At 41.8% G+C, this 24,722-nt stretch overlaps 1 protein-coding gene across 23 annotated transcripts in view; it reads left to right on the forward strand.

The window, feature by feature from the left end:
* Rbfox1 (RNA binding fox-1 homolog 1) overlaps positions 1 to 24,722 on the forward strand; it is a 1,661,838-nt gene that overhangs the window by 1,061,117 nt on the left and 575,999 nt on the right. The window contains exon 1 of one of the 23 annotated variants that reach the window (XM_029544525.1): positions 20,898 to 21,059. The exons of the other annotated variants lie outside the window; for them this stretch is intronic. Coding sequence (XP_029400385.1) covers positions 21,042 to 21,059 — 18 coding nt within the window. The 5' untranslated portion in view covers positions 20,898 to 21,041. Of the gene's footprint in view, positions 1 to 20,897; positions 21,060 to 24,722 lie in introns of those variants that run through there. 23 annotated transcript variants of the gene reach the window in all.

Below are 24,722 nucleotides of genomic sequence, written 5' to 3' on the forward strand. Positions count from 1 at the left end.
GCAGAGGCAGAGGCAGAGGCAGAGGCAGAGGCAGAGGCAGAGGCAGAGGCAGAGGCAGAGGCAGAGGCAGAGAGACAGACAGACCGACAGAGAGAGAGAAACTAAGAGACAGGGAAACAGAGGAGCGATGACCATGATGTGAGCATAGCACATAGAGAGAGGTCCTTGGAAACCAGTCCTTATATCTCCATTCATTCTTTTTATCTTCAGAATATGAGGAAATAGTTTCTTCTGTTCATATCCCAGTGGTGTTTCTTTATGTCTACTCTAGAAAACCCATATTTGGTCTTGTGAAGGTGTTAAACTGAAAACAAAAACATATAAAACCAAAGAACAAATCTCAATGCTTTATAGTTTGTTATTCTATGTTTTTCTATACTACTTACCATATTGCTTTTTTGCCAAGAATTTTAAAACATCTATGGTTAATAGGTCACCTGTCTTGTCTCAACCACTTTTAAAAAGATATGCACTCTTGAAGGCAAAAGTTATTAGGTTGGCTCCTAGCATTTAACCTCAACTTCCAACAAGTCATGAGGAGGGCAGATGAAGGAGAACTTTGTGAGTGATAGGCTTGTGGACACTCCTCAGGAAGGTCTATTCTATGTGGAGATTCATTTATAGTCACTCCTAAATGAGCAAGCCTGTGGTATTTGGAAGTCCGTATCCTAGTGTTTCATATTGGAATATTGGTTTCCAACTTGAGAATTCTTCACCCATACAACTGTCTCATACAAGAAGTAGATTTTGCCTAGAGGTCCTCCCAGGAATAATCTGAGGTGGCCAGATCATGTTTTTATCACTTGCCCATGGTGCCTTGAGCTTGACATTTGGCCTGATGAGGCCCAGGGGCATCTGCCCACCAGCACCATCATTACTATACAGGTATCTGCTTCCTATACATCACCCTAATTGAGACATGCACCTGTTCTCTGAACCTACTTCTGGGGCAGAGTTAGCAGAGATCTAAATCTGCCACTTCTTGAAAGTCTTTGTTCATCAACAAACAAGAGATTACATGATAAATCAATTGGAAAATGCTTGCCTTAAAAGCAATAGGGCCCATGTTTTATTTCCCAGGATCCAGTTTTTTAAAAGCCATGTGTGGAAATACTGGTGTGTAAGCCCAGCAGTGTTGAAATAGGGACAGGCAGGTCTTTGGAACTCACCTGGGACTCACTGGCAAGTCGGTCTAGCCTACTTGGCAAGCTCTAGACTAGTTAGAGATCTGTTGCCAAAAAAGAAAAAGAAAAAGAAAAGAAAGAAACAGAAAAATAAAAAAGAAGGAACTAACAAACAAGAATGTCCATAGAAACAGAGATGATAGCTAACTTTGGCCTCTGACCCCTACAGGCAAGTGACCACACATGTCCACACAATGGCACGCACACATACCTCCACATATAGACACACACAAATAAATACATAAATTCACAGAATGCTAATAAATTAGTACTCATCGCCTGTGTGTTGTGATGGTTTGACATATACATACACCATGAAATGATTTACTCGAGCTAATTGGCATACACATTACCTTATGTTACTACTATAACATTTAAAAAATCTATTCTCTTTTATGGCAGCAAAATTTGGTTTTCAGGTAATCAGTAATTTGTGTTATGAAATTTTGTGTCTTAGCACAGAGCATTTCCTTCAGTTGCTCTGAAAGTACCACCCTCCTCTCTGCTGTGAATTCTTCAGATTCCACCCAGAGGCAGGTCCAGGGCAGGCAACTTCACAGCAGCATGGAAGAAGGGAGGCGGAAGGGTGCTTAGAGGTCACACAACATTTGTCTTCCTGACCTCTGTGTTTTCTCTCATTGTAGGCTGAGTGGTCAATAATGAATGGATAACAAGCAAATACTAACAAATATCCGTAAACCATTAAAGTAGGTTAGTTCACTTGTGGGAGGAAGGAGCAAGGACACTCCTAAACTGTTCCTGAGTTCTTGAAACACTTGGTCTGAGAACACTAGAACCTGTGATCCTCAGGGCCATGGACCAGAGAAAAGATTTTACACATTAATAAGAAGATTCTCTTTATTCTGAACTTACGGAGGAGTAAACTGAGTGATGCCTCATTACAAGACCCCTGCCTCGTTGTGGTGCTTCACTGGAGGCCAAGTCTGCTTGCTGATTACACAACTTGGTTTCCAGTTATGGGACGTGGCTCAGAATCCCCCAGAGCACCTGAGTAGGTCGGGAGGATTGGAGACAGTCAGGGCTGCTGCTAAATGAAGGATGGAGAAGGGCTGGATGTTTATATTTGGCATGTGAGGTTAGTCCTAGAACTCAGGCCACATCTTTGCAGAACCCAGCTATCTTCAAGCTGTGACAGCTAGAAATATCTGGCCTGCTTAATTAGCTAGCTAAGGAGCTACGGAAGTGTACTGAGGAGTTTTTGTGCAGTTTCGGGTGCTTGGGTTAATTTCTCTGACAGTTGCCTTCTGAATCTTGTCTTATAAAGAGTAGGCTTTTTGTTTATTTATTTAAAATGCAGAGTTTTTTTTTCCCCCCTTAGAATGTGAGCTGAGGTCTTAGAGGTCTATATGTTCTATTTTAAGATTTATCTACATCAAGACCATTCCACTGAATGGACATGTAGTTGAAATTGTTTTTCTTTGTATGATAGAATTTTTATATAGAAAAGGGATTACAGTATAAAGATTTGGCACAAGGACTGTGGTAGGAGGGCTGAGCATCGGAACAGGCGATCTAACTTCTGAGTCAAAGAGGCTTTATCCTTCCAGGTATTTTGAATTCAAAGCATCTGTCTGTCTGTCTGTCTGTCTGACTTTCTAAATATCTATCAGAACCACACAGAGAATTATATAGAGAAAGTGAACGTTTAACCACTGCAAAGAGATATGGAAATGCCTCTTTCCCCCTCCAATAAATAATGACACCATAGCCACCGGAAACATCTGTTATGAGTTAGCAAGAGAAGATCTGTAGACCATGCTGGCCTAGAATGCTAGAACTACCCCTGCCTCCTGAGTGCTAAGATTACAGTTAGGGGTTACTATTGAGAGGCGGTGGGCTCAGGCTTCAAAGGCTCAGGCCCGGACAAAGGTAGATGTAAAGATTCCTTTGTTAACCTTTCACTTTCCCAGCCTGTGACAGACCCTACCAGGTGTCACTGCAGTCTTTCTCCACAGCAAAAGCTCATCTTGAAAATGTAAAGTGGTGCTGGACCTGTTGATGTATAATCCCAGCTATTTGAACCATTGAGTCAGGAGGATCATAAGTTCAAAGATAGCCTGGGCAACTTGGGAAATTGTGTCTCAAAATAGAAAGTAAAATGTGTTGAGGATATAACCAGGGCACTGTTCTGTGGAGGTTCTGTAATCACAACACAGCTTTGGATGGAAGAGTTCCCACTCAGATACAAGGAAACCAGCTATGTTGAACGCATTTATATTTACCCTGGCATCGTTTCTCATTTACAGGCTTCTTTTAAAAGCATGGAAGCTTCCTCGGATAGAAAACCTGAGGACAGGATTGTTTTAAACCTTGCTTGCCTAGGATACAACCTAGGCTAGCATAGATGAATGCATACTTGAAAGTCTTCTGCTGATAACAACATGGAGATTTAATTTTTTGCCAATCCTTATACTGTTATTTTCAGTGGCTTTGCAACCTTAATCATGATTGCATGTATGTTTTGACAACTTTACACCAAAGGCATGTTTTTTTCTAGATGTATGAATTAAATATCCAGCTCTTTTCAAGTTAGCTGAGTTAACATTTAAGTGGTTCTGATTAACCTGGCTGTGTTCATTTTCTCCTAAACATTCAACTGCAGAACCATCTCCTTTTGCATAAACTGATGTGGGAGTATAGCCCTAGGAAATATAATTTTCTAAATAGCTAAGAGCACTGTGCCCAGTGTGTTCCCTTGAAACAGAATGTGTAAGATTCATCCTCCCCGCCTTGCTTAGCTCTCAGGTGGTACAGAGTAGAAATTGGAACCAAACTATCACACTCTGCATTGATGGAATAAAACCAGAGCTGATGAAGTGAGGACTGTGAAGGGTATAGGGAGGGGGGACAGTGGCTATGAAGGAATGTACAGGGTTTACTTTAGAATTTGGAAAGCATTGAGTATGGACAGTTTTGTCCAGCACAGCATGTTGTCATGCTGCCCTCTGGCTACATCCAGCAATAAGAGAAATGATTTCTAATAGACGGTATGAGTCTTTGTGAGCACATCTTTCTGAAGACATGAGGAACAAGGGTCCCATCTGTTGAGATGGACATTCTGGGCACATCACAAGCCTGTTGTGTATGCTGCTTTTCTGCCTTGAGAAGTAATGAGATTTTAGAACTGTACAGTCATTGGGTTACATTGGGTCATTGTGTTGAAATGTTTTGATGAGTATATACTATAAGCATGTATCCAAGGTTCATTTCTGTTGCTGTATATTCACATGCAAAAACCTACTGAGGGAAGAAAAGGGTTGTGGTTGTTGTTGTTGGGTTTTTTGTTTGTTTGTTTGTTTGTTTGTTTTGGCTTACTGTTTCATGTTGTGGTCTACCACTAAGGAGAAGTCAAGGCAAAAACTCAAACACACATTCATACAATTGCCACAGTCGAAAGCATAGAGAGGCAAATACATCCTTGCCTGGTAGCTTACCTGTTTTCAGCTAGATTCCTTTCCTTTTATATGGTTCAAGTGTCTACCTAAGGGATACTTCTGACCATAGTGGAATGGATCAATTAACAATGAAGACATTGCTCCATAAATAGGTCCACAGGCCAATCTGACCCAAACAGTTGAGGTTTGATTCTCAGGTGGTTCTTGCTTTTGCCAACCTGGCAATTGCAACTAACCATCACAGTATGGTTGAGAACATGGACCATATCTTGGTTCCAAGATTTTTATAGTCTCAAATATTGTAATACAGGATGCGGTTAGTACATAAATTAGATGTGAATGAGTTCTTATGAGAATTTAAATAAAGATATAATTATTCTTCCTAGAATCAGTGGATTTGGGTTGTTTAATTCTCCCTAGTTTGATATTTTACCTGAGTTTTCAATCCTTATGTCTAAAAGGCTGTAGGTTACATATAACTGAAAAAATGTTAATTATCCTATAGCAGACCCTCACTCCTCTGTCTCTTGCACACAGAAACATTAATCTGGACTTCTTCCCTGGCCATCTTTCTCTCTTTCTCTGTACTATCATCCAAATAAAGTGATTAAAACTAGACAGGAAGGCATGTTCCACCTGTACAGTGCCTTGTCATCTTTTTGTGTCCTGTAGAATCACTGCTAGGACTTCACTCCTGTGTAGGAATTCAGTTTCATGTCTGCTCTCAGGCATTTAGTTGAGATCAGCATGACTGCTCAGCTTCATTCCAGCAGCTTCAAGACCATGTTGTCTCCTTTATAGTCTTATTTTCCATTAGTGAAAACATATATCTGGGATTGCCTGGAAAGGTTCCTGTTACAACTGACATAATTGTTAAGTAATAGCATTTCTTCTTCTTCTTCTTCTTCTTCTTCTTCTTCTTCTTCTTCTTCTTCTTCTTCTTCTTCTTCTTCTTCTTCTTCTTCTTCTTCTTCTTCTTCTCACTTTCTATTGGATATTTTCTTTATTTACATTTCAAATATTATCCCCTTTCCCAGTTTCCTCACCTCCTGAAACCTCCTATCCCATCCTCTCTCCCCCTGGTGTTCATCCACCCACCCACTTCCACCTCCCCTCCCTGGATTCCCCTACACTGGGATGTCTGTCAAGCCTTCATAGTAATAGGACTTTTATTCCTCTCAGTCAAGTCTTACTTTGGAGAATAAATCATGATTACCCAACTTCTGTTCTCTCCTTTGCACCAAAATAACCTTTCAAACACTTAATTAATGCAACTCTCAGTCATCATGTGTCAGCATATGTGTCACCTTTGTCACACTTACCCATACTCTGCGATTGCCCAGTTCTCTGAATCATGGTCTCTGCCTTCTACGTTACCTTTCCTGCTAGACTTCATTCCATTAGGGTTGCAACATGCTTAGCTTTTTCATTGTTTGGCTCCTTGCTGTCCCTGCCTTATTATGTACAAAATATATATTGGTGAGTATGACTTTTAATTGTTAACACGGTGTATTAGTCACTTTTCTGTTGTTGTAATAAAATATCATGGCTAAAGGCAACTTAAGAAAGAGAAAGGTTCTTTTGCCTTAAGAGTCCAGAGGGAGAAGAACCCATCACTGCAGGGCACTGAAGTAACAGCAAACACCAGGCATCACAGCAGGAACAGGAAGCAGGGAGGTCACATCTTTAACTCTAAACAGAAAACAGATAATTAATTGGAACTGGGGCTGGGGCTTTAAACTCTCAAAGCTCCAGGCTGGAGAGGTGGCTCCAAAGTTAAGAGCTGCTCTTTCAGAGGACCCAGGTTCTAGTCTTAGCACCCTTATGACAGCTTACACATACATGTAACTCCAGTCTCAGGGCATCAGATGCCCTTTTCTTGTCTCTGTGGACACTGTACACACGTACGGCATATACATACAAGACATGCAAAGCACAAAACACATACGATGTCAAGACTCAAACAGTTTTCAGAGCTCATTTCTAGTGATTCACTTTCTCCCACAAGTACACTCCATAACTTCTTCAAGCAATGGCACCCCTGGGGACCAAGTCTCAAAACGCTAGAGTTCGTGAATGGTTTCTCTTGGAAACCACCACATCCCATTCTCTGGTATAAAAAGGACAAAGGAAGACTCAATCAACCTTGTTCCACCAGCTGTAACTTAATGAGTACAATTTATGTACAGGGCAGGCTGGAAAAAAATGGAACATGTACTATATATAAAACTCAATGTCATAATTGTCTGACCCCCTCAGAAACTATGACAATCCCTGACTGTCATAAAGGCTTAGGGGGTGTAATACTGTGGCCACATCCCAACTAGACCTTCTCTAAGACAGGAGAAAATAAGGCTAAGGTTGCCAGAACCAAAGACATGGATAAGTTCTTAAAGCCCTTGCAGAATTAAAATCAACCACTATTTGAGGGAAGCCAATGCAATTCAAGCCCTAAACAGTCTGCTCAGTCTATCAAATCCACCGTGGGTGTAATACTTGGCATCACATTCCTGGATTTCATGCACCTGTATGGTCATTCGTTTTCTCATTGGCAGCATCTAGTTTTGTATTGTAAGGGAAGGACCAGTCAGTTTCAGCAGATACCATATGACTGACAAAAAAATTAAGTCCCTTGTTGTTTAAATAAACTTATTAGGAAAACAGTTCTATGGGATAACTTACATTTTAGAATTAAAATATGCAAATGTTGGACATGGCACAGCCAAGGCAGGCTTCAACTTACAGCAACTGATTTTTACTCCACTAGACTGACACAAACTCAAACCAGTCAAAAGCCCAACCTAGATGGAGGAGGGGCCCCCAAAGTACACCCGTGTCAGAGAAGCTATTATAGGAAGTTGATGTCTGGGAAGAGCTGCTGATAGGGTGCTCATCCTCATTGTGTGACTATATTCATGTGCATATGGGCAGTGCTTCTTTCACTCAGGAGGTATTACTAACAATTTTAAAAAGAGCATATGATACTAGGGGTAGCTGTGGTGGGTGAAAATGGGGAGAAGTGGTAGTAGATGGATGTCTAAATATAAATTCTACAAATGTATGAAACTCTCAAAGAATAGAAAATATTATTTAAAAAAAATACCTCAACTCCAACTCAGATAAAAGAATTAACAGACATGGGGGATTCAGAGTAATTGTGTCAAATATTGAAGGCCAAGCAGGGAAGGGTCAACATGAGCTCACAAAGGAGAAACAGGAAACTGACTAAGACCTACAACTGGAGTTGCACCCAGATGCTGCAACTGAAAGTGTTCATGAGGAGCAGAATGTAGAATAATGAATGAGGAAATCCGTAAGTGTGAAGATAAAGCAGAGCAGCTAAGAGGAGCAGAAAGAGGGGGCTGGAAAGGACTGGAAATCCCAAACATGGATGTTCACACAAAGGACATTTCTGCAAATTGAAAAATGTTGCCCCCTAATAATACATAATTATTGCAGCAAAAATAATTGGATTTCTAAGTAAAAGGGAGAGAGAAAACGAGACAGAAAAAAAAATGTAAAGAAATAAAATGTAACTGCTTTTAAATTTGATGAACCCACTCGCCAGATAATATAACACAAAAAGCAATACACAATAATAATAATAAAAACATATTTGGGAACATTGTAAAGAACGGCTCAGAGGCCAGGGATGTAGCTCGGTTGATAAGAGTGCTTGCCTAGCGTGCACCCAGCCTGGGGTGTGATCTCTGCACTGGAAAAGTTGCATGTGTGGTGCAGCATACCTGCAATCCCAGCACAGGGACGTGGAAACAGAAGGATGAGGAGGTCAAGATCATCCTCAGCTAAATTGCAGGTTCAAAGCCAGCCTGGTATACAAAAGGCCTTATCTGAGAAAACAAAACAATTAAACAAAATAAGCTCCAGACCACCAATATGAAGACAATGGAATAAATCTCCTTTGGAAAAGCGCTAGCAGTCGACTCGGAAGCACCGCCTTGAACATGGACAGCTGCTTGCCAGGAAGCCTGTCCTGGTAGATATTGTAAGAGCTTCTTGACGCCACACTGAAAGCCTGAGAAAGGGAGAAGGATCTAGAACTGCTGCTGAGGGTGTGACATCATCATTAAAGCAGGGTTGGGAGACTAGAAGGAAGAGGGAGAGAGTACAGATCAGTGAATACTTTGGGGTTCAAAAAGCAGAGCCCGGAGGCAGCATATGGGGAGTCACCAAGTGCACAGAGAGCACAGAGGGAGCAGTTGGGGCATGGCGAGACTGAAGCTGAGAGTGAGTCTCTCTGCCCACCAGCGAGTCAACATGTAGACAGCAGGGATCATGTGCGTCTGAATGACTAAGGTGAGTCATAGCCTAGTCTACTCCATTCACTAGCAGTCCATTGCTCCATGATAATCAAAGACTTCAGATGCAAGAAGTTAGTTTTAATAAGCAGTTATTTCTAAAGCATTGGCAGGTTGCCACAAGGAAATCAAGGAGAGGGTTTTAAAAATGAGGATATCTCGAGTAGTATCATCCTGGGTTAACGTGGTTTTGCATTCATGGTTGACAAAGAATAATAAATGAGTTACCAATATTTAAAAATATGGAGACCCCCTAAATATCCATAACTTTGTATTCTCTTAAAGAAAATTTGTGTATAATTTTTGATAGTGTCTCATTTATTCCTTCCCATGTGTTATTGTTATTATTATTATTATTATTATTATTATTATTATTACCTTTTAATGATGGAAACAAAACATACCTAAAACTGAAGTTTCTGGGGGAAAGAAAAGAGAAAAAAATCTTATTCTTGCATGTCTAATATTGCTCCTCAAACTTGACCTTCTCCTCCTCCATGGCCTTGCATTTTAGACCTAGTTCTCTGAAGATACCTCTGTTGACAGCCGTTTTGTTCAAGGGGAGCTCCACACAGTACTGTGTGTTCATGGATTGATCGTAGCCACACAGGTTCACAAAGGACTTGATCTTTGATTCCTGGTAATTTTGTTCTAGCCTATCATAGCTGTCACTTTGGAAGGATAGTAGTCACTTCCAGCAATCAGAACGGAGAAAGAGTCTAGCCAGAGGGTAAGAGTGGGAAGGCCAACAACATCATCCTTCTGGTTTCTAGGAGACAGGGCACAGAGTAGTGAGACCCCTGGGGATTTCTTTGAGAATATTTTTGAAGGTTTACGTATAATTTTCTGCCCAGAAATGCCTTCAGTGTCCTTCAGAGCTTGAGCTCTGGAGAGATTATTTCTCTTAGCAACTTGTTTCTTGGCTGGGTACACCTATCATACTCCTGTGAGGAGAGGTCTGGCATGGGGCAAACTGCTTCAGTAGGTATCTGTGATTGTTCTCATTGGACTACCCAGAATAAATGATGTTCCACAGACTACAGTGCAACTGACATGTTGAATTTTCTTAAGAGACTCAGAATGGGAATTCCAGCCTTCTGGTAGGTGGCACAGGCAGTGCATCTATTAGCACTGAGAGCACACAGAGGCTTGGAGATGAACTAATCTGTGAATAACTATGCCATTTGTAATAGCATAAACAGGAGCTTAATGGGGAGATGGTGCAAAGGAATGAAGTGTTCGCAACCTGTCATCATATTAGCACAGGGATCAAATATGTGACCGAGCTCCTGAGCAAACACTCAGTATCAAGTGTGTCTTCCTGTTATAATTTGTGCTGTGTTAGGAGCATTATACCATATTAGTGACTTTAAAATGTTTTTAAAATAGTATCTCTCAGGCTGACGGAAATGGAATGTTCTAGAGTTGTATGACTATTAGTCATATTAAACTCAGCCTGTTAGCAGCTTTCTCTTGCACTGATACTTAAATGAGGTTTTAATATAAACAAAATGTACTTCTGAAATGCGCTTCCAGCTACAACCAATTTCTCCCAGTCCATTAGCTACTTTGCATTCCTTTTAAGAAACCCAAGCTTGAGCTTTTATTGAAGAGCCAAAGTATTTGCTCTACTCATTAATTCACTGGAGAGAAAGTAAACACAAGGGCCAGGATGCTTCTGTAGTTAGGTTGTGACCCAGCAATCTTGGCATGAACACCACCACCACTAACACAAGCATACATCCCTTCAAAGTTTGCCTGTCTGTACTTGTCTGTACTATGTGACTGATGGAGGAGGCTGAGAGTCTACTCTTCTTACCTTACCTTTTTGCTTCCTTTGAGTTTTAAGCATCCCACCTCTGCAGAGAAACAAAGAACAATGATGTCTAGTATCTGGTACCCACCCCACCACACAGAGATTTGTGGCACCCTTGAAGCTGATGTAGGGTTGACATCGAGAAAAGAAGTAATCCAGATACAACTGAATTTATCACATGGCAGTAAGCCTTGCCTCTAAGCATTCACATGGACATCCTCATGGAAGGAGTTTGTGAATCTTGTAGATAACCAGTGGGTTAGAAATATGCCTTTTCCCATTTGATCTGGGTGGTATAAAACAAAGATATGAATATCACATGCTAAAGAACTGAAGTCTGAAATTAAGGATTCAGCAGGCTGTGCTCAGCCTGATGACTGTAGGGGAGGGTCCTGCAGGCTGCTTCTAGCTTCAGATGTTGGCTGTTGTCTCTGGCTTTCCTTGGACCAGGTTCACCTGAATGGGACTCTTCTTGTGATCTACTGTAATTTGGTCTTTCCTTAGCAACTATGTGGCTCAGTTAAAAGATCTCCTTCATTAAGAACATCAGCTACTATGTCACATCCTATTGACCACATTATAATTTGATTGCTTTTGTAATGACCCTGTTTCCAAATAAGGCCACATTCAGGGACACTGAGAGTTTGAATTTAAGCATATTCTAGAGATTCCACACGTTTAGGAATCGCAGCCTGAGTACTCTGTATATTTATTGTTGACTATATTAGACACTCAGCATTGTGTGTGTGGGAGGGGCTCTCTAATTCCCAGGAGAATTATAGCATTTATTATCTCTTATGGAGCATTTGCCAGAGAACCGAACCTTCTAAGAACCTACCAGGAGCTTTAGCCTGCCTCCTGGGCCAAGAGAAGGAGGAAACAAAGGTTGGGTTGGAATTCTGAATCCCGTGAGTTAAGAGAGATAAAGGAAGATGTGGGAGCTAGAACAACTAACGATGAGTATTACATCATGTGAGCAGTCCAACGCATGTTTGCTAATGATCTATAGTGGTTATAGTGGTGGGACACTAGAAATGAAGACACAAATCAGTAAGTGTTCTTGTCCTAGGTGGTCCTGGTCTATAAAGTCATCTTTTAGGTCCACTTCAATATCAAAAAAGAAATTAACATTACTTTTAATTATCTTTAATCTCCCTGTATCTCTCTGTTGGTGTGTGCGTGCGTGTGTGTGTGTGTGTGTGTGTGTGTGTGTGTGTGTGTGTGAGAGAGAGAGAGAGAGAGAGAGAGAGAGAGAGAGAGAGAGAGAGAGAGAACATGGATATATGTATCATTGTGTGCATCCCATAGTTCTCATATGAATGTTTGAAGACGACCTCAAGCAATGGTCCAATGATTCCCATTTCCTACCTTGCTTGAGACCAAGTCACTGTTTGGTTGCCTGTGGTTGTGCACACCAAGCTGGTTGGCCTGCATGCTTCTGGGAATTCTCCTAGCTCCTCATCTCCTCTTACTAGAGAAACCCTGCCTTTACAGATATGTGTTCTTGGGCCTGGATTTATGTTGGTTCTTGGGATTCAAACTCAGGACCTCATGCTTGTATAGAAAACAATTAATCTACTAAACCACCCCCATAGTTCAGTAATGATGACATTTATGCTACTGTTAATCTTAGTGCATGGACTCTATCAGACATTTACCCTGCGCTGTGTGATAGGCTCATGGTTGTGCATTTGTCGTGATGCCATGCAGCAGCTAAAAGATATAAAAATAAGCTTCTCCATTGCAGCGGTGTTATGGAGGGACATTCATGAACACATGCAGAACAATATAGTTGTTGGAATTTGGAGAATTCTGAATCAAACTTCTGGCCTCTCTTCCCTGCTCTACCCCAACACGCTTAGTCTTAAGCCAGGTAGGTGGACATATTTCATTATCCATCAGGTTCTGCTCCAACTGGATCCTGCAGATTGAAGATGTACACAAAGGTGTCCTAAGAGAAGACCAGTTTGAGGAAGGGAAGCAGGCAATGGACACTACAGAGGTTCCACTAGCCAAACACACCCCCAGTGTATATAAATGAAGCCTAATTTTAATGTCTGCCTTTTATCTCCCATGCAACACAAGCTTCCAGTATAAAAGAGGACAGCGACTCAGAGTGCTTGTGTTATCAACATCGTCATAAATACTTTGAGAATTTTTTTTGGCAGTATTCCTTGTCTTTCTGTTTCTCTATATAAAGAAAAACAAAATGCCATCATGAATAAGTGCCCCATAAAGACCTTCGAATCAAGACAGAGACAGTAGAAGGAATGAAAGTCGGAGAGTAATCTGCACAGTGAACCAAGAAAGGGCCCTCTGGGTATATGAAATGATCAATTTCTTGATGGGGATGGAATTTACACAAGGTGTGCGTATGTGAGTAGGTGCGTGTGAAAATGAACACTTGGGATTATTCAAGTAGGCTAAGAGAGATAGCTTGGTTGTTAAGATTACTTGTTGCTCTTCCAGAGGATCTGCATTCTGTTCCTACAGCAGTTTATAACTGCCTGTAACTCCAGCTCCATGGTCTCTAATACTCTCCCCTCCTCTTGATGAGTAACTACACTCATATGTGTACTTGCATGCAAACATGCATATACTTAATTAAACAACAACAACGACAAAAATTAGTCAACTTTCCAGATTTGTGGTTGGCAGAATTGGCAGTGGGAGGTGATTGGAGAGTTATTATTGTTAACTTTATAAAGAATTTACAATTTGCAAAATGAGGACCAAGGAAGGTCTATGTACAGGCAAGGGTAAGGTTTTCATGATAAGTGTCTGAAATACAGCTAAATTATACATTTACGATGCTTAGAATATTGACATTATGTTTTATATAATTACCATAATTTTAAAAAAATCTAGTTTACTTGTATTACTGCAAATTCAAAGGCAAAAGTGGATAGGATAAAATAATATTCACTGTTCTTTTGAATTTGGAAGCCACAACCTGTTGTGACTACATGCCAAATGAGCAAAGAGAGTTGGTGGATGCTGGCTGTAATATATTAGTCAAACATTAGTGAACTCTAGTGAATAAAGAAAACATCTCCTTCTCATGACTTATCCATCAGCCTCTTCTTTCTTCAAAATTCCTGGCATGCCTTTACCTGAGAGAACTACAGTTTGTATTGAGTGTGTCTACCAGAGCCTTATTTCACAGAAAGAGACAAAGTGGTCCACCCTGCTTCTTGTTTGGGGAGTTGTGAATCACCATTTACGGTATCTGGCTTGTTCAGATCTTGCTCAGCAATTTGTTCTCTTGGTGTCTTTGATCCTGGTTCATGTTCTCCTGGGGAACACACTGCATTTTTCCACCTAGTGCATGCCAATGCTGGCAGCTGGCCACCCTGCAGATGCTTGGTATGAGGACGCAGTTCATATCATAGATTACACTGCATAGTTCACTGTTCTGTTTCTGTCTGTTCTAACACAATGTTGTCGATTGTTTGGAAGACCCCGATAAAGTGAATGTCTGTATCATCCTTTTTTGGCGTTGAGGTCATGAAAGATGTTCAGTAGCCAGGGAAGAACCTGGTTGTCTTGTTGGTTCCCCATTTGTTCCCGTTGGTTCCCCCCTTGTTGGTGTGTGAAATGTGGATCTCTCTCACAGTGATGACAAAGGTCTCCTTCTGGTGGTTTTCCTTTTACTACCCCGTCGGCTTTCACCAGTGGCTGGCTCCAGCCATACTGGCTTATTAAGTAACAGAACATGGATATCATTTTCATTCTCTTCACACAGTTTATGTCCTGTGCTGGGCCAGTGTAAACTTGGCTGATCCTCATGGAGAGACCAAAATAGAGGATGCTCTTGGCTCTGGAGAAATTTATCCCCAGTCACTGCTAGAAAAAGAAAATAGCAGCATTCATTTTTTTCCTATATAGCCATCTCTCTTTTTACTCTTTATTTTGAGATACTGTCTCACAGGGTCATTTAGGATAGCCCAGAACTTATTCTATAGCCCAAGCTAGACTTGCACTTGTGATTTTAAGAAACTAAGACATATATATATATATATATATATATATATATATATATATATATATATAATATTTAATCCCAAGTACTGGGATTAAAGGCGTGTGCCACCACACCTGGCAAGAATACAGTCTTGAACTACCAAGTCCAATTCAAAAATTCAAAGCACTTTCCTTCAAGACCCCCACACTGATTAAATAGAGTCTCTCAAATGATTTTCCACATTAGACAGTGAACAGTAAGTTCTTTAATGAAGACTTTCATGGAGTTCAAATTTTGGTGCCGATTGTGTAGGATTCAACACTTCAAATTCTATAGCAGATTAGAAGCCTCTCACACAGACCCTCCACCAGCAGCTTAATCAGTGTTTGTGTAAACCATCTCTATGCAATTGATTAATTATTCCACTGAGCTGATAACTGATAACTGGATTAATTATTTTTAAATAACTCCTGTATGAGCATGAGAATGCGGAGCTCTGAGTGTACCCACTAAAAAAGCATCTTTTTACCCCACCTGCCTTACAGCCAATGGGGAGAAATGGTTTCAAATGGAATATTTGCATCTGTTTACGTTTTTATTAAAGTCACTTAAAGTGAAGCTTTGCAGACAGCAGTAAATACAAAATGTCATTGTTTTCAGTTTAAGGAATAGAGTTTGAGGAATTGGTTGGGTCATCAATTCCATTCTAATCAGAATTTCAAACATGAACAGCATTTGCAGACACCCCCTGAGGGGCAGCAAGCAGAACGTTCTGTTTGGTCTGTTAAGGTTTGGACTGGAGAGTGTGGGAATGGCAACACCTCGGCAACTTGATTTATGGGCAACAGCTGCCTTCTGCTTGTGTCACAGTGATAAACCATCTCGCCATCTTGGGTTGAATTTCATCTCTAACAGAGGGACCACATGTTCAAGCAGGTGGAAGGAGACTGTACCTAAGAGGCAGAAGAAGCAGAAGCAAGGGTGTGGTATGGGCTGACTAAAAGGTTCAATGGAAAAAAACAAGAAACAGAACGTACCAATGGCCCCATCCAAGTTAGAGGTGCCAAGGGGTAGCATGCACCAGCTATCTTTCCATATTGTGCATCTCAGGACTTAGAGCACTGCTGAGCCTATTGGCTTACATATGTTTGAGGCTGCTTCTGTTTGCTTCAGTTTGAATCCTATCTGTCCTCTCACCTATCAGATGGATTCTTTGCTTTCAGCTCCCCCACACTCCGTTTTGCTAGGGATATTTTATTTGAGAGCTGCACAGATATGTGATGGTTAATCTTGCTTGTCTCCATGATTAGAACGAGAGATGCCTCTACACATTCACCTTTGGCGTGTCCACGAGGGGTTCCAAAAGAGCGCATCAGCTAAGACAAGGCAACTTGACCTGAATGTACACTAGGCTGGCAGCCAGAGAAAGGAAACAGCCTGGTAGCATAGGCTTGCTTCTTCTCTATCTGATCACTACAGAGTGGGAAGTTTTTCTCTGCTGTCTGCTTCTACTGTGGTGGTAGTAATAGTTCTTCTCACTGCACTATATGACAAAAGCCACCTAAGGAGGTAAGGCTTTGCTTTGGTTCACAGTTCTAGCATATAGCTCATGGCGAGAAAGCATGGCATTGTGTGCAACATGACAGAAGTTGGTAGAGCAGCTGGTCTTGTGGATGTCACAGTCAGAAAGCAAATAGGGATGAACAGTCTCCCCTCCCCCCACCCCACACACACCTTGTTTCTCCTTTTGTGGTTGTCTGAGATGTTAGTGCATGGGACAGTTCTTCCTTCCTCAGCTAATCTAACCAAGAATAGTTCTCTCAGGCATGCCCAAGAGATTATCTCTTCTCTGATTCTGACCATGTTGTGATAAAAATCAATAAATCATTGCAAGGGACTACTACAGCATAGGCCCAGAAACAATACTCTCAGCAGCCATGAAAAGAAGTCCTCAACAGTACCAATTCCGTTAGGTTATTTGTGTTCATATTTTGTTACAATAATGCCTAGGTACCAGTATGACATTGAGGATTGGGCCATAAGTTATGGTGACCATGAGGTGTCCTTCCCATGTCCAAGGCTGTCCTTCCCATGTCCAAGGCTTATCTTGACTTGGTGGTCCAATGGCTACTCTGGCATTCTTGTGCTGAAGACTCCACTTTGAAGATGAGCATCCTGAATGACACCTTGCAGCCCTCTTCCCGGGTTCTACTATTGTCGGCCCACTTACAGTCTTCATTGTTTCTTTCTTCCACCTGTAATCTCTCCTGCATACTCTCAGACAGACTTGAGATGTCACTAGCCCCAATCTTGCCCATGGACATCTAATACAAGGGTCTAGGACAAAGAAACATAGAAAAACTTAAGAAATTCAATGAGCAAGACCTGACGTAATAATCTCAAGGCAAGCAAAGACTGGTCAGCAAGAAAAAATAATTGAAGTTCAAGAAAATGAAAGACAACACAGCATTTTTGTTCATCAGAGGGCTGTATTTATTTACATAGTAGCATAACTATTATATCTAGTTACATCTAGTTACAAGCATAACTAGACTGATTGTTATATGGATACAAGAAGAGATAAATTGATGGGTGGATAGAAAGATGAGAAGTAAGCAGGTAGATAGACAGACAGATAAAATTTGATAGGAACTAGAGATATTGAAGGGAAATGTATACTAGTGCTATACGAAGTTTGCATGTAAAGTGGTACATTTGCATGTATGTGTGTGCTCACATCCCAGACAATCTCAAAATGCTACAGATTTAACTACTTTCAAGGCCAGATTCCTAGAAAAATCCATGCCAACTAACATTTGATCTGAAGAAATTTGGAGGAACAGACACTGTCCATTAAGATGATCCAGTTCTTGGCATCTTCTGTGGGTAGGTGATCCTGAGTACCAGCCTACAGCAACCCCTACCAAAAGTCAATCTGATATCACTGGGATATCTGATGTTTCTGAAGAGCACATCCAGACTTTCTTTTGAAGTGTTCTGGGTGTTTAAATATTGATAATCTGGTTCTATTTTATATATATATCTTCCAAGGAAAATGTGTCTTCAGGCTGTTTGTTGACCACTGATTTGAGATGACTGTGTCCTTCTACCTGTGCCTCCAGAGAGTGGGACACAATGGGTACCCAGAGAGATAGAGGATTGACAGTTGAACTCGTGCATGCAAGAATCTAAGGAATGGGATGCTTAGATACTTTCTCCCCAAGTTTACCTTAAATACAGGGGTTTAGAACATATGGAAAATTTGTGCTGCTCATGTGCAGTGAGGATCTCCATTAAAAGCAGTAACAAATACTATCTCCTTTATTCTTCACTTAAAAATTGTCTTATTACATTTGCGTGTGTGTGTGTGTGTGTGTGTGTGTGTGTGTATGTGTGTGTGTGTGTGTAGGAAACCCATGTAGAGATGACAAATTTTAGGAATCAGTTCTTTTCTCCCACCATGTGGGTCTCAGGGTCATATTAGTATCTTTAGGCTTGAGGAATATGTTTTTTTTTTCCCTATTGAGCCATCTTGGTAGTCCCTCATTAGTCTTCATAATGATAAAGGCCAAAAGTGTATTCAATATACCCACATAGGACAATCAACCTAAGTTGGCTTGAAATGTTCTGGTTTGCACATTGGATGTCCTGTAACTCTGGAACCCTGGTCCAAACAGGACTTTTAGCCAATTTTCTTTCCATGCTGTATACTATGTGTGAGGGACTTGAATATTGCCCATGCAGATTGGTTCAAGAATATGTGAGATTTGTGGGTGTGTATACATATTTGCATGTATGTGAGGGTGTGTCTCTGTGTGTGAAGACATGAGTGTGTGTGCATACATACTTTCATATATGTGGGGGTGTCTCTATATGTAAAGTACTGTGTGTGTACATATATTTGCATGTGGGGTGGGTGTGTCTGTGTGTGTGTGAAGACCCGAGGTTAACCTTTGGTGTCTTCTTTAGTTATTCTCCCCTTTCTTGAGACACGGTCTCTCTGTTTGAACTGAATCATGCCAATATGATTGTGAGAGTTGACTCATTAGCCCCCCCCCCAGCATGCCCTGCCCCCAAATTACAAGAGTGAGCCTCCATACCCAGGATTTCTTTGTGTGGGTTTTGTGGATCCAAGCAACATCCTCTGGTTTGCAAAGCTACTTGTGGACTTCACTGACTGCTCCATCACACCAGCCCTACGATTTGCATAATTTCCAGCTGAGGACTTTGTGACTAAGTGCCATTACTTTGTGGTTTCTATTGCTGAGCTTCTGTTGGTCACTATTTTACAAAAAGATGTGGACATTGCTCCTCCCACCCCCTTGCCCATTATGCATCGTGATGGTGCTGTCTCTGGGATGCATTAACAGGTGCCTCACCACCTGCTCAGCTCTGTAGATGACTCCACAATTTAGCTAATGCACCTTAATTATTTAGGTGACATTTTGCCTTATGTAGTCTTAAGGAGAAATATAAATGAATGAGAGACTTAATTCCATGGTTTCTTCTGTATGATGCATAAAGATGAGACTAACGACCAAGACTCCACTCAGAGCACAAGTTCATCTTCTCCCTTTCCCTTAAAGGCTACCATGTGTTTTAATATTAATTTCTCCCTTATCCATATATCAATAATTGAGTTCTGCATCAATTAATATGCTGGGCAAATTGTATTCCCCGTCCTCTCCTTCACGATGCATTTCAGTAATGGAGATAATTTTCAAGATAAAGTATACAATTTAAAATGGATTAAAAAAGAACAACTAATAAAGGGGAATTGATTCATGGGTAAAAATTTTTGGATAATTTCAGGAAATCTTAGCTGTGCATCTAGCCTGTGGATTTTCTAAGGAGAGCTTGTCAACATGATCAAGTTTTATGCACCCTGCAAAATTTTCCAGGTCTGTAATTGCAAAGGATGAGGGAAAAGAAGTAATAAACACGCATGCACACACACACACACACACACACACACACACACAAACACACACACACACACACACACNCACACACACACACACACACACACACACACAAACACACACACACACACACACACTCACACTTGCTCGCTCGCGTGCGCGTGCACACCCACAAGCATACTTACATACATACACAGAAGAATGCACACCTACACATATGTACACACACTTAAACACATATACACGTGCATGCTTGCATTCTCCACATGCAACAAAATCAGCCCTGCTGCTGGGGACATATGTACAATTCCTTCTCTTGGTTTAACAAGGCTAAACATTCATGCCAGCAAGTCTTTGGAGCTTTCCATTTGCTGACTGTTGCTGGTGGGGGTTGGCTTTTGATTTGATAGACTGGCACACAGGCTTCCAAGGCTATTTGTTCCTTTCCCCCCTCCCAGATCCCCATACAAACCCAGGCTGAGAGCCATGCAAGGCAGACATGGGCAGGCGGCAGCTGCTGCAGCAAGCAAGACCTGCAGCCTCTAAGCCCGCAGTGACACGATGGAGCCGGTAGATGGCTGTAGACAAGTGTGCTGAGCATGTGGAGCGAAGAGGAATGAGTCTGGGGAGGCCTTGACCTAACTGGATGCTGCTTTTATCTGAAGTACATTTAAAGAGATAAAGGGGAAGCCGGGAGAGGCACATGTTCTTTTCTCTGCAGCTGGAGCTTCGAGTTAAAAAAAAATCTCCGAGTCGCCAGCTCTGTGCTGATATGCTTGCCTCCGGAGGATCAACCCTCCAGTAAATTCCTCCAGTAGGGACTTAGGGAATCTCCTCCTCGCTGTCAGGATTTGCCATAGCACCTGCCTTTACTGATCATACCAGGCTTTTATTGTTATTATTATTTTGTTATTGTTACTGTTATTATTATCACCCTCACCACTGGCGGTCTCAACAGTGTCTGTGTTCCCACTATGCTTGCTGCCTGAAGTACTTAGATTTGCTCCTGAGACAGCCACCCCAAGAATTCTTACCTAAGCAGTCTTGACTAGAGCGAGAAGAAAAGGCAAGAGTTAGGAAGGGAAAGGAAAGAGGGGGAGGGAGGAGGGGAGGGGAGGGAGAGGAGAGGAGAGGAGAGGAGAGGAGAGAGAGAGAGAGAGAGAGAGAGAGAGAGAGAGAGAGAGAGAGAAGCAAGCAGCCCGGAGCAAGTCACTCCACACACGTTGCCACTGAAGGAATGCTGTCCTGATAAACTCATAAACAATCATAGCAAACCTGGTGTAAGGAAATAAGAGGGACTCTGAGGACTTGGCAGAAGGCAAGAATCTCTACCGAGTGGTTTTCAGTTTTTCTTCCAGATACTCTTGGTGAAGTGAGGAGACTTCTGTTTGCTGACAGAGCCTTTGATTTCTCTTGCAAGATGATGATGTATTTGTGGGTAGGTAGTCTCTCTCTCTCTCTCTCTCTCTCTCTCTCTCTCTCTCTCTCTCTGCCTTTCTCTGATTAATAAATTGACTTCGGGTATAAAAATTGCAGTCTAGAGTAATCGCATTCCGTGTAAGGTGATTATGCCGATGCAGGATAATCTTGCATGGCTACGGTACATGTGCAGGCTTTTCCAGTGGGAGTTAGGCAAGACTTGCTTCATTAGCGCTGAGCTACAATTTTATTTTCACGTGCGAAGGGAAACCAAAAAAAAAAAAAAAAAAAATGTGTGTGTGTGTGTGTGTGTGTGTGTCCGCACACGTACATGTGGGTATGTGTACAATGTGCATGTGTGGAGTAGGGGAATGTGTTGCTTTCTTTTTTCTTGAGACATTGATGGTGGTGAATTCAGAGTAAAGAGCAGATCTAGGAATGCCGTTTTAAGCATGGAGCAAATTCTCTCTCACTTGTAGCTGCGTAGAATTTCATTTAATTACAAAGCAGGGTGCTGAGAAGTGACGGCTGTGTTTTGGATGTATACATATACGTATATGTCTCCTGTACAAATAACTCCTTATTTCTCATGTTGGGTTTGAACATTTTAGGTGAAAGCTGAGCATTTGATTTGCTTTAAACAGATGTGTGTGCGAGTGTGTGTGTTTGTGTGTGTGTGTGTGTGTGTGTATGTGTGTGTGTATGTGTGTGTGTGTGTAGATATACCATGAGAATGCTGCTCTGGCCAAATGTAGATTTCGATGCACTTTTTCTCTTATTGATAAATGTATATAGTTATTTGTCTAAGTCGTGGTATTAAATAAACATACAAAAGTAGTGGCCTGTTATTATAGGTGACAATAATGTAACTGGTGAAGTAATTGGGAAAAAATAGTATCCTAGTGAAAATGCGTTACAAAAGTCCCTTATCTTCTGCTGGGATGACAAATACATACATCTTGGCTTCATTTGATCAATAAAGGACATGAGTGAAATTCTGACATTTCAGGGACAGAGCTCTGTGGCTTCACATTAGAGACACAGACTCTTCGCCTTGCAGAGGAAAGGGGGGGGGGGAGTGCAAGAGAAGTCTGCACCCTACGTCTGTATCCCACCTTTATATTAACAGTGTCATTGTTATTTCTGGGTTTTGTGGTTCATCAGACTAAAGAGAACCCTCTTTCTCCACCTCTCAGCCACTTTTCTTGCTGAAGTCTTAGCCTTGAACTTCTCCTTGCTGGGAAGGCAAAGGCCTCATTGTTAAATTTTTCCTTAATCACACCTGCCCTTTGACCTTTGCCAGTGTCTCAGTTGGTTACACCCCTCTGGAGTCCCAGGAAATTAGGGGCTGCTCAGCCCGCCCCCCACCCCCATCCCCTCCTTCAGTTAAATGTGTCATGTTGTGGAAACTTTAACTCCTTCACCCCCCCCACCCCCCCACCCCCAGTTTTGTAGAGTTGAGAACAACCAAGACTGCCCTTGGAGGCAGGTCTTTGTATCATTTTGTATCAATTTCGGACAAATTTTCTCTTTAAACATGTCTATCTTTAAGAAGTGTTCAGAAATAGAAAACTCCAGTAAACTTAACAAAGGTAGTTTTACCTCGATTCCCTCCCACCTTCTCTGATTAATCTGTGATGAATAATGTGGCTTTGTTGTCATTCTTGGGGTTGCTGCAATTACAATTTTGAATGTTTACAAATGTTGACTTTTTAGGTGTTGGAAATAAGTCACTGCAGGGGTCGCCACGTGAGTCACCCGTGACATAACTCTATCAGTGTTTGTGAAGAGAGGAGCCTGTCTGGGGGGTTATTTTATGAGTGAATTCTGGTTAATTAATTTCATTTAACTTCCTTTAGTCTGAGCTTGCTTTTAGAGTGGCCGGCCACTCCTTTGCTCTGAAGGCCTCAGTGGTGTCTCTGCCTTTATTATTATTATTATTGAGTCAGCTGGCCCTTATAGCCAGGCACATTTGCAAGGCAAAGCAAGGGAAAACCTCAGACCTACTCCCAGGGTCACCACAGAAGGCTTGCTGACATCCTCCAGGTCATTGACTCTGAAGTTCTCAAAGCTCTGCCTCTCACTTCCTGTTTTCCTGTGTGTGACCCTAACTTTTGGGTGCCAAGCATTTTTTTTTATCAACTGCATCTATCTATCGAGATGAAAAAGCGGCTGCTACCTGCCTGCTCCTGAACTTCACTATTCAATTCACATCTTTAATTCTGATTTTTTTTTTTTTTTTTTTTTGGTGGTGTGGTGTGTGTTTTCATCTTTGCTGTGCACAGGCCCTTTAACTTGGAGCAGCTAGGTGCTTGCTGCTTAAGGAGATGTGAAGTAGTAGGCCTGCATGAGTGGTGGTGGGGGGGGGGGGTAGCGGTCAGAAGAACCTTTTGCTTTTTTCTTTTCTTTTTTTTCCTCTCCGTTTGGAGTACAGTCTCTGCCCTGGCCTCCCAGTCTGTAAATACAGATACTCTAAATACATTTGATATTTCAGTTTAAGAGCTCCCTTCCTTTAGGAAAATGAGCCTCAACTCTATCGGTGTGTGGAAAGAATCTGTGCTCTTCTCTCATAGACACACAGATGAAGATGAGATAGGGAGAGACAGGTGAAAGAAATGTCACATCAGCTTGGCATCCGTTGTTGATCCTGGCATCAGGGAAGTCGTTTCTGTATAAATGCACCTACCCAGCTATGTTCATGGCACGAGGGTCCCAGGATCCAGGGTCGCATTGGCACGAAGACGGAGACCTCCTGTAGCGTCCGGGAGGAACAGGGTGCCGGTGCAGAGTGATACACACTCTGGCCACTTCTAACAGGAAACGCAAAGCGTCTTCAGATCAGGAGCTAAGAGCACATCCCCAAGCCAGCCTGGAGGCCCGGGGTCGTTCAGCCCCTTGGCCATCTACACCCCTAGTTTCTTTAAGAAACCTTGCCTAAAAGACAGATAATAGTACCAGTTTTCCTTGTACTTCATTTTCTATGCGTGAGAACTAGTTGGTGTTCAGAGGGAAAAAAAAGCTGAGTTTGTGGGTCCTGCTGCCCGACTCCGGGATGACTTCCCAAACTTGGGTTTAGTTCTTGGATATTTAGCTCAATCACTTCTGTGCTGGGCACCAGGTTATATACAGTAAGTTCCAAAAAAAATTGTTTTTTTAAGATAGGGCCTCAGTATGTTGCTCAGCCTGACCTCCCTCCCATTGGTCATCCTCCTGTCTCGGCTTCCCCATGTGCTAAGATGGCAGGTATATATTACCATAGCTGGCAAGATACACAATTCTGGATCCATATGACCTCCAGCTCTGCTGTGTGTTTTTCATTGCACCAGAGGCCTCTGGAACACAGATGCGTTGCCCCTCCAGTGTTGGGCAATGGCGGCTACTTTTGGAATTCAGAGAAAAGAAGCCATAGATAAGGGTCTGCAATGTACATTTCAGAGAAATGGGCGTCTGCTTTTGATTTCTCCATATTTCTTCTCTTCTTCACTTTTAAAAAACAGAACCATCTCTGTTTCTTTCTTTTCACATCTCCACTACATACCTAATGCCATTCTCCTGTGCTTTAAGACGGTTATTTATTCATTTATTTTGTTTACAGAAGTTCTGCAACCACAGAACACAGGTGAAGGTCTGATGGCAAGCTATGTAAGCCAGTTTTTCTCCTTCTATCATGTAGTTCCTGGGG

The sequence above is a fragment of the Mus pahari genome, chromosome 12, assembly GCF_900095145.1.
Source record: "Mus pahari chromosome 12, PAHARI_EIJ_v1.1, whole genome shotgun sequence".
NCBI classification, from domain to species: domain Eukaryota; kingdom Metazoa; phylum Chordata; class Mammalia; order Rodentia; family Muridae; genus Mus; species Mus pahari.